Source organism: Propithecus coquereli, unplaced genomic scaffold (assembly GCF_000956105.1).
Source record: "Propithecus coquereli isolate 6110/MARCELLA unplaced genomic scaffold, Pcoq_1.0 Scaffold262, whole genome shotgun sequence".
In the NCBI taxonomy this organism is placed as follows: domain Eukaryota; kingdom Metazoa; phylum Chordata; class Mammalia; order Primates; family Indriidae; genus Propithecus; species Propithecus coquereli.
In genome coordinates this window covers 2,825,433-2,837,063 of record NW_012148197.1, presented here as the reverse complement: position 1 = coordinate 2,837,063, position 11,631 = coordinate 2,825,433, and the positions used below count along the sequence as shown (strand labels likewise).

The 11,631-nt window shown below is 31.4% G+C and overlaps 1 protein-coding gene across 1 annotated transcript in view; it reads left to right on the top strand.

Annotated features, from left to right (window-relative positions):
* The window catches only part of UGGT2 (UDP-glucose glycoprotein glucosyltransferase 2), a 194,381-nt gene that overhangs the window by 23,114 nt on the left and 159,636 nt on the right, over positions 1-11,631 (top strand). Inside the window, exon 5 of the mRNA XM_012647354.1 lies at positions 4,426-4,600. Coding sequence (XP_012502808.1) covers positions 4,426-4,600 — 175 coding nt within the window. The remainder of the gene's footprint in view (positions 1-4,425; positions 4,601-11,631) is intronic.

Below are 11,631 nucleotides of genomic sequence, written 5' to 3'. Positions count from 1 at the left end.
GAGTATAGCTACTTCTGCTTACTTTGGTTTCCATTTGCATGGAATATCTTTTTTCACCCCTTTACTTTCAGTCTATATGTATCTTTATGGGTAAGGTGAGTTTCTTTAAGCAGCATATAGTTGGAACATGTGTTTTTTTATCCATTCTACCAATCTGTATTTTTTAAATGCAGCATTTAACCTCTTTACGTTGTAGGTCAATATTGACATGTGAGCCTTTATTCCTCTCATATTGTTGTTTTCTAATTTTATAAATTCTTTGTTTCTTTTTCTTTGCCTTTTTGTCTTGGTGTCCAAATGCCACTTCACATTAGCATGACCCTCTCTTTTGTGGCTTTAAACTTTTGTCCAAAATGGAAAACTATATGTTTAAATTAAAAGAAATCCTATATGGTCATTATAAAAGAATTCAAATACTTTGGAAAAATGCAAAATAGCAAGGGAAAATGACCCATAATTCTGTTAACAGTTTGGTATATTCTCTTTTCTTCTTTTTTAATGAATGTATTCATATACAGATATATTTTTTTAACCAACATGGGTTTGTACTAGAACAAATGGTAGAAAGGATATCTTAGAACCTTCCCTCGCTAAGTTGTGTATCGTTACATGTAAATAAATAAAAATATGGGCATGCTTTGTCATTGTGGAGCAGGACCCATATATACTGTTCGTTGTATTTCCACCTGACCCATCCATAGTAGATACTCAAAAATATTGTTGAATGGATGATACTATAATGAAATGAGCTAGTACATTTAATTATCGTACTCTTTGTGGTGGATATATAGGTAGTTTAGTTTTCTTCTGTTATAAATAATATCTAGTTGCACTTCCTTGTAAATATTTTTGTTCAGTTATCTTGAATGCTTTCTTAGGTAAATTTCTAGAATGAGAATCACTAGGTAAGTACATGTAAATGTATACATTTAAAATTATTAATAGTACTGTACTTCAAAATTATTCTTCAGAAAGCTGAAGTTTTATACTCCATTGCTGCAGTTTTAAACAATGCTAATTTGTATTATTTCCCTTTGTAATCTTTAGTCAATTCAGTAAATGAAAATTGATATTTTTAAATGTAATCTACTCAGTTTTTAAAGATTGTTTTTCCTTTTATGTAGTCATCTTCCGTTGATGTGATTTTTCTCCCTATGATATATCTAAGTGGTTCCTTAATCATAAAAGCAAACTTTGAAAGGTATATGTCTGTAAATACAAGGAAGGAAGGTTCTATCTATCACAGCCTCATGAACAAACAGTAGAGAGCCCTTGCCTTTGTCTCTGGAAAGTCTATTATACCTCTTCTAATTTTTCTTTTTGTATTCAACCTTAGGATTTATCTGCTAGTGTTGTTTCATTAGCAGCCTTTCCAATTTTCAATGATAGTAAATTCTTTGAAGGAAGACTCTCTCAGACTAATATTTAAATGTATAAAACCCTATATAGATTACTAAATGTACTTCTATAATATTAATACTTATTAAATAAAATCAGTTTTTTAAAATGATAATCCAGCTGATAAATGTGTGCCATTTGAATTCCAAGGTTTCAGTTAAAGTTTGTGAGAATGATTTTAATAGTTTCATCCAATTTTAGTTCTTTTTTAGCATTTATTAATAGCATCCTATGAAGAATGACAACAAATTAAATTTCTGTTGTTTTACACATTCATGTCTCTCCATCTGTTGCCGAGGAGATTAATAGCGAAGTGGAATCCTATCTATGGTTGTCTTTTGTGCTTCAAATATCCAAACATTGACAGTAACATTCTTAAAATCGCATCTTGTGTTAAATACCAATAATTAAATAAAAGTGGATGAATGTGTAAAGCTTTTATACTTCAATAAAAAGTTTATTAAAATAAAAAAGTAGAAGCATAAGAGCCAAACTGTAAACTACTATAATGTAAGGATGCTTTAATAATATAGTTTTACAAACTAGAAATAAACATAGTACTCTATATTGAGTATTGATATCAATATTGATTTCAAACTTTAAGCCAAATAATTAGTGGAAATCTCTCAAATTTTTCTCTTAGTAAGATTTATTGAGTACTTGATTGGTTTTGATTTAAAGTTAACTCAGTAATATTAATTTAGCCATTTTTCACATAAAAGTTAATTTATTTCCATTAGCAGGGCTTAACCTATAATATTAAACAAAATATTTATAGAAATTGAAGCTTCTCTTTTAGAAGATATAATCTGCACATGTACAAGTTTTCAGCCATATCAGAAAAACTGAGTACCTCATTAGTTACCTTAATTACCATAATTTATTGTAGAAAGTCTGTCTCTAAATAAGTTTATCATGAATATTAAAGGAATGTTTCTGTATAGCATGGTATAACTCAGTGGTTGTCACCAAAAGTTTTTGTTACTTTCTATTAGCTCAAATAAGCAATGTAATATTATTTTTTAATTTACTTCTTAATAAAAATAGTCAATTTCCATTTTAAATTTTGACTTTGAGAATTTTAATCCTTACTATGCATAAGTTAATATTATAGCAATTGTGGAAGAATTAAAAAATATAAAGGGAATATTATCTATTTATACCTACAAAATTTTCTTTACATACAAATCACTGTAATAATAAACATAATGATATAAACATTCTGTGAAATTTGATAAAGTAATATGTCAGTAAGTGAAAGAATTCTTTACAGATCTAGTATATGAAACCTGAGGGAATCAATAGAAAGTGACAAACTTTAGTATGTTTAAGTACTTCTATTAATTTTGAATGTATTTCATTTCACTCTGATGAGATATGTTCATCTGTTGTGAGTACAGAAATTTTTCCTTTTAATTTTTCTGATGCATTTTTATATTATACCAAAAGGATATGCTCTTAATGAGTTTTAACTTGTATGAATTCTCAAATTTTAAATTCCACTGTTTCATAAAATTGCCAAAAGATAATACTCTGAATGTGTCTGCGATTGATATTTTTTCAAATAACTAGTTTATTGTTGAAAGAGTTATATACAAATGGTAAAACATGGAGTAATACAATAATATGTATATATACATATATATATATACAGCAAAATAAGACTCTTTTATACTTCAGACTTCTAGAACTTCTCTCCAGAGACAATCAGTGCTATCAGGTTCTTGGATATCCCACTAGAAATAGTCAGTGTATGTATGTATAATCATAATTGTATAGGTGAAATATATGCCCCTTTTACCATTGATGGTGACATACCATACAACATTTGGTTCCTTTTTACCCTTAACAATATTCCTGACTGATATTTTAGATAAATGGAAGTTGGCAAGAATAAGAGAAAAATGATCATATCTTGTGCACCATGTGTGTGATTTATCCTTTGGCACATGATTTGCAAGTCATTTTAGCAAATCCATAGGATACTCCAGGAGGTAACTGGAATTTGTCCTCTAGTACAGATAAATAGGTCCGGGAGAGATCAAATAACTTGCCCAAGGTCCCAAAGCTAGTAAGTAGGTAAGTTAGAATTTGAATCTAATTCTACCTGATTTCAAAACCCACAATGTCTTTTCTTTTCACGTTGCATGCTGTAACTGTGTTATTCATATCCTCTTTTCTTTTTTCCTTTATTATTTGTTATTTAAAGATAGCAATTGAATGATTGTAAAGATCTGAATTCATTAAATAAAAGATTATTTCTCAGCATCCTCGTTATTCTGAACTTCATTATCTCATGGTTTGCTTTCTACCTGTGTAAATTGCTGAAAGACAGGGGCTTTGGAATTCCATAGACATGAGTTGAAATTCTGCCTTTCTGTTTGATCTTGTCCTAGATATTTAACTTGTCTGAGCCTTAGAAACTTTAAGTAGATGATGGTAGCTGTGTAATTTTTATTGTGAAGATAGAATTTACTAATAAAGAATCTAGCACAAGGCCTGGCAAATAAGAGGATGTCAGTTAAAGTCTGTTTATGATAATAGGGCTAGATCATAGGACTTGTGGTTTCTTTGATTATACTGGAGGATTTGATGAGGACTTGTTTCATACTATATATTGATAATCTTTGAATAAGATTGTGCCTTTCTTTTTTAAATATTTGGAACTTGTTTTCAAAAAATACGAGCTATAATAAAAAATTTTATTCTAATTAAAGAAAATATAACTTTTATTTCATTGAAAATTATGTTGCCATTATATGTTCTTATTTAAAAATAATGAACCTTGTTGGAAAATAAAGTATTTTTAATATTCAATTTTGGGTTAACCAAATTCTTTTCTTTCTTTTGTGTCATATAGTAGAAGTTACATGCACAAAGGGACCACAGGAAATTTAAGTTCTTTTTCTGTGATTTTATATATTATGAATTGTTTTATAAGCAGAAATTATAAAATGTCATAATATATTTCTAATATGCTATTAACTTTCAATTCTCTTAAAAGTTTGTGTTTTGTTTTTATTTTAGGCCCAGACCTTACCTGTTTAAAGGAGATCATAAATTTCCTACAAACAAAGAGAACTTACCAGTGATTATTCTCTATGCAGAAATGGGTACCAGAGCATTTAGTGCATTTCACAAAGTATTGTCTGAAAAAGCACAAAATGGGGAAATTCTGTATGTTCTTCGCCACTATATTCAGGTACATGCTTGTTTTTTCTAAGATTATTTTGGCTATAGGAAAAAACCAATTTTTATGGCAATTTTCTTGCTAGATTTACATAATAATTTTCACCAGAATAGTTATTTAAGATTTTAACACAACAAATATAAATTTTATGTGGAAAAATATATTGAGATTCTGTCTGTTTTGGGGTATTATAATTCTTTAATCCCTTATATCTGGCACAGATTTAAAACTTGAATAAAAAAAAGCATACTTCAATAACATGTAGTATTTGCTAGAACTCAAATATAGTTATTTTTAATAAAAATGTATCACAATGAAGAAATGTGATTTACGTGATATACTGATAGTATGTATAGTATTAGGTCAAAATGCTAATCATGGTCTAGGAATACTCTTAAACTATTTCTTTTGCTTTCTCATTCAGATTTCTGATCAAATGTGTTATATTGTCCCCCACTCCCCCAGCCTCCCCTTGCTGTTACACTATCACATTATTCTGTTTTAATGACTTCATGACACTTGTTACTGTATCTCAAATTTATTTCTTTTTTTAATTTTTTATTTTATTTTTTTATTTCTTCAAGATATTATGGGGGTACAAACATTTTGGTTACATGTAATGCTGTTTGCCCCTCCCAAACCAGGGCTACCAGCGTGTCCCTCCCCATACAGTGCGTTCAGTTTCCATTAGTTGTGGGTTTACCCCCCGCCCCCTGAGCGGCACCCATTGAGTATTACTACCATGTGAACACCTTAGTGTTGGTCAGTTAGTACCAGTTTGATGGTGAGTACATGTGATGCATGTTCTCAAATTCATTTCTTTAACACCTCCAACACACACACACACACACACACACACACACACATGCACACGCCAATATAATGGCCATTAGTGGAAAGACTTTGTTATAGCTGGTATTCCCAACATGGAAGGAGTGTTTTAATTTGCATTTCTCAAATTATTAATGATTTACACATTAACATTTAATGTGGTAGCATTACAGATGTACTTGTAAATCACCTATCCATAACCTTTGCCTCTTTTTATAATTGGATTCTTCTTTCCCCTCATTGATTTATAGGTGTTTTTATATTAATATATTCCGAATACTAATCTTTTCTTCCATACTTTGCAAACATCTTCTTCTCATGTATGTCTGGTCTTCTGGTATTTAAAAAAAAATTGTTGATGACATCTTTCATTGAGCAGACGTATTAATTGGAGTATAGTCCAATTTATCCAGCTTTTCCTTAATGATTTCCTTCATTATTCATAAAGACATTCTCTTAATCTTGTAAGAGTTAAAGTTCTTTATGTTTTGGTCTTTTACCAATCCAGAATTTATTTGAATATGCTATACGATCAAGATGTAATTCTATTTTTTCCATAAGGGAAATCATTGGTCTTCATATATTTAGTTGAACAGTCAAGTCTTTATTCCACTCCATAGTATACCAAGTTTTCATATAAAGCATGTATATGTTTTTATACTCTTTCTTCTGTTCTAGTGATATGTATGTTGGTTCTACACAAATATAACATCATTTTAATTGCTGTAGTTTTAAACTTTATCTTGATCCTGGTAGTACAGCTCTGCCTCTTAGTTTTTGTTTTCCTAAATACCTTGGTTGGTTGTTCTTGCATGGTATGTATCCAAGTTAATTTTAGAATCGGTTGGCCAGGTTCCATGAAGCATGTTGTTGGGATTTTGGATGGGAGTTAATTGGACTTTGCTGATTAATTTTGGAGAGACTTCTCCTTCATGTTTATTGAGATTTGTCTTCTGTAAACATTTTTTATTTCACCGTGTAGTCCCAAGTCTTTTGAAAAGTATCATACAACCACTTTGGAAGACAGTTTGGTATAGTTTATTATAAAGTGAAATATTGGTTTATCACACAGTTCAGCAATAGTACAGTGTTGGGTTTCAAAGATCACATAGAGTCTTGTGTCAGTTACTACAGTACCATCACATTCACATATGGGAACATATGTTTTTATGGGAAAATAAGTTTTCACTTCACTTGGATAAATACCTGGGAGTGTTGTTACTGAACTGTGTGATAAACTGATATTTAACTTTATAATAAATCATACCAAACTGTCTTCCAAAGTGGTTGTGCCATTTTACATCTGCCCCAGTTATAAAAGAGAGTTTTGCTGTTCTAAATCCTAAGTACCATTTTTTAATGTCAATTTCTGGATTTTATTCATTCCAGTAGGTATGCAATGGTATCTTATTGTGGTTTCAATTTGCATTCCCTAATGACTCATGAAGTTGAGTAACTTTTCATGAGTTTATTTGCCATGTATATGTTTTTGGTGAATTGTCTATTTCTTTGTTGAGTTTTAAGAATTCTTTGTATGTTCTGGATACTAGTCGTTTGTCAGGTGATTTGCAAATTGGTAAAAGACCAAAACATAAAGAACTTTAACTCTTACAAGATTAAGAGAATGTCTTTATGAATAATGAAGGAAGTCATTAAGGAAAAGCTGGATAAATTGGACTGTACTCCAATTAATACGTCTGCTCAATGAAAGATGTCATCAACAATTTTTTTTTTAAATACCAGAAGACCAGACATACACGAGAAGAAGATGTTTGCAAAGTATGGAAGAAAAGATTAGTATTCGGAATATATTAATATAATGTTCTACCAGTCGGTGGATCATCTGGTCATTTTCTTAACATTGCCTTTTGCAGCTCAAAAATTTTTAATTTTGGTCGAGTTCACCAGCTTTTTTGTTTTATGGATTATATTTTTAGTGTTGTGTCTAAAAACATCACCATTCTCAGGATCACATACATTTTCTTCTAGAAGTTTTATAATTTTGTGTTTTACATTTAGGTTTAAGATCAATTTGAGTTAATTTTTGTGTAACTTGTGAGTTGTGTGTAGAGGTTTATTTTTCTGCATGTGGATATCCAGTTCTAACATTGTTTGTTTAAAAGACTATCCTTCTCCTTTGACTTTCCTTTATACCTTTGTAAAATATAATTGACTCTATATCAGGGTTCATGATGCTCCTGATATAACTGGGTCCCCGGGCAGTGTGTGTTGCAAGAGATGAGAGAGACAAAGACACGAACACAAAAAGTAAAGGGAAAGGGTGTAAGGAAATCAGGGAACCACCAGCATTCCCGTGAGCCAGGTGGCACTGATTGAAAGTCCAGCACCCACTTTTATTTTCTTTTTCATGCTATAGATTACAATGATTTCACGTGAAAAGCTCATGGGTTACAATGTGTAGAAGTTTCAAGGCTCCCCAAAAAGTCACAAGATGCCTTAGCTAATTACTCTTTTATCTATAGAAGTAGGAACATACAACTCATTACTAAGCACAACTGTGCCTTGAGGTATGTATAGATAGTATTTCTGAACTCAGCAGCTGTGAGAATTGAGAAACAAAGAGATTAGTACTTCTTACTGGGAGGTTAGCTTCCCATTAACTGAGGCGTTGTACTGAAAAAAGGAGGGAAGGAACGCAGCCTAATGTTTTAAGAATCGGAGCCTGATGTCCCTTCTCCTGGGCTGACATTTTGCAATCTTCCTCTAAAGCCATGGGAAGTTTTCATGTCAGGCAGCTCCGAGGCTTTTTAGGCATGAGGCCCCTCAGGCTTTGAGGTGGGAGTCTGCTTTGCTGTACTCCCAGATCGCTGGAATGTCCTCCAACTAGGCAGTTAACTTCTGCCCTTGTCTCCGGCTCCTGTTCAGGCAGCATTCCTTTGTCTCCTCTCTCCCACAGCCTCAGAAATGGGGTCTTATAGGCCTGGTGGTCTTATCCCCATCATGACTCTGTTTTTGTAGATCTATTTCAGACTCCCCTTTTCTTTGCTGTTGGTTTATATGTCTGTCCTTACATCAGTACCACACTGTTTAATTACTATAGTTTTATAAGCCTTGGGATCAGGTCAGGTGCGTCCTCCAACTTAGTTATTCTTTTTCAGGATTGTATTTATTAATCTACAGTTCCTTCACCTCTTCACATTAATTTTAAAATAAGCTTGTGTGTATCTACAAAAAATCCTGACATTTCGATTGAGATTATATTGAATATGTATATTAAATTTGTGAGAATTAACATCTTAACATTGAGTCTTACATTGACAGGAATGATATCTCTCAATTTATTTAGATATCCTTTGATTTCTTTCATCAGTGTTTTTATTCTTTTTCAATGTATTTGCCATTTATTTATTTTTCTTACCTTATTGTAATGATTAAGACTTCCAGTCAGTGTTGAATGGGAGTGGTAAGAGAAGATGTCCTTTTTCCTGATCTTGGGGAAAAGCATTTGGTCTTTCACTATTAAATATTATATTGGATGTAGGTATTTTTACCTTTTTATATAAGATGACCTTTATTAAGGAAATTCTCTGTTCTAATTTGCTGGAAGTTTTTATTATGAATGTATGTTGAATGTTGTAAATGCTTTTTCTGCATTTATTGAGATAAACTTATGATTTTTCTTGTTTAGTCAGTTTGTTAATATGGTAAGTTACATTGAATGATATTCAAATGTTGAGACAGCCTTGCTTTCCTTAGATGAATCTCATTTAGTTTTGATGTATTACGCTTTTTATATATTGCTGGATTGATTTGCTTGTATTTTTTTCAGGGTTTTTACATCCATGTTCCTGAGAGATAATAAGGTTTAGTTTTATTTTCTTGTAATATGTTTGTCTAGTATTGGTATGAGGTTATTGCAGGCCTCATGGATGTGTTGGGAGGTATTCCTTCCTCTGTTTCCTGTAAGAGATTGATTATGGCCTTGTTTTTTGTTTTTCTGTTTTTAATGTCATCTTTTTCTATTCTAACATTCATTATTTCTTTCCTTTGCCTGGTTTAGGGTTTAGTTTCCTCATGTACATCTAATTTCTTCTGGTGGTACTTATGTTACTGAGTTTAGAGCTATCTTTATTTTCCAAGTATTTATTGTTACATATTTCCCTCTAAGAACTGCTTTAGTTGCATTCCACACATTTTTACATATTGTACTTTAATGTTTATTTGAATCAAAATATTAAAAAATTTCCCTTGAGACTTTCTTTTTGAACAGTGAGTTATTTGTAATGTTTTAAAGTTGATGTCTAATACATGTACATATTTTCAGGGTACATGTAATAATTTAATACATTCATATAATGTGTACTGAACAAATCCAGGCAATTGCAGTATCTGTCACCGTAAATATTGCATCTAGGAACATTCAAATTATTCTCTTGTGACTATTTTGAAATGTACAATACATTATTGTTAACCATAGTCACCTTACAGATCTGTTGAACACTTAGGTGTTATTTTTTCTATCTAATTGTACATTTGTAACCATTAATTAATCAACCTGTCTGCAGCCCTCTTTACCCCCGCTACTACCCTTCTAGCCTTTGGTAACCAGTAATCTACTCTCTATCTTCATGAGATGCACTTTTTTGGCTTCTGTATATTAGTGAGAACATATGATATTTGTGTTTTTTTGCTTGGCTTGTTTCATTTAACATAATGACCTCCAGTTCCGTCCATGTTATGGAAAGTGACAGGATTTCATTCTTTTTATGGCTGAATAGTATTCCATTGTGTATGTATACCACACGTTATCCATTTGTCCACTGATAGGCACTTAAGTTGATTCCGTATTTTGGCTACTATGAATAGTGCTGCAATGAACATGGGAGTTCAGATATATCTCAGTATATTGATTTTTTTTTTCTTTTGGATACATACATAGTAGTGGAATTGCTGGATCATATGACAGTTCTATTTTTAGTTTTTCGAGAAGCCTCTAAACAGTTCTCTATACTGGCTATATTAATTTACATTCCTACCAACCATGTACGTGGGTTCTCCTTTCTTCACATCCTTATCAGCATCATTGTTCTCTGTCTTGTGGATGAAAGCCATTTTAACTGAGTGAGATGATATTTAATTGTGGTTTTTGTTTGCATTTCCCTGATGATTAGTGATGTTGAGCATTTTTTCCTGTAACTGTTGGCCATTTTTGTGTCTTCCTTTGAAAAATGTTTATAGCTTTTGCCCATTTTTAAATTGGATTTATTTATTTATTTTGCTATTGAGTTGAGTTCCTTATATATTCTGGTTATTAATCCCTTGTCAGATGCATAGTTTGCAAATATTTTTTTCCATTCTGTAGGTTATTTCTTCACTTTGTTAATTGTTTCTTTTGCTATGCAGAAGCTTGTTATCTTTATTTAATTCCATTCATCTGTTTTTGCTCTTGTTGTCTGTGCTTTTGAGGTCTTACACAAAACATGCCCAGACAAATATTTTCAAGTGTTTCCTTAATGTTTTCTACTAGTAGTTTCATAGTTTTAGGTCTTAGATTTAAGTCTTTTGTTAAGTCTTCCATCCATTTTGATCTGTTTTTTTTTTATATGGTGAGAGATAAGAGTCTGGTTTCATTCTTTTGTATATGGTTATCTGGTTTTCTCAACAGCATTTATTAAAGAGACTGTCCTTTCTCCATTGTATGCTCTTGGCATGTTTATTGAAAATTAGTTGGCTGGAAATGTGTGAGTTTATATCTGGTTTCTGTTCTGTTCCATTGGTCTATGTGTCTTGTTTTTCTGCCAATACCATGCTGATTTGGTTACTGTGGCTTTGTAGTAAATTTTGAAGTCAAGTAGTTTGATGCTTCACCTTTATTCTTTTTGCTCAGGATTGCTTTGGCTATTTGGGATCTTTTGTGGTTCAATATACATTTTAGGATTGCTTTTTCTCTATTTCTTTGAAGATGCAGTCCCTGTCACTGGTATTTTGATAGTGATTACATTTAATCTGTTAATTGCTTTAGGTAATATGGACATTTTAACAGTATTTATTATTTCTATCTGTGAATATGGAATATCTTTCCATTTTTTGTGTTCTCTTTGGTTTCTTTAATCAGTGTTTTATAATTTTCTTTGTATAGATCTTTCACTTCTTTGGTGAGATTAATTCATAGGTATTTTATTTTATATTCTTTGTAACTATTGTAAATGGATTGCTTTCTTGAAAATCTTTGGAGTTTTCTAGATATACGA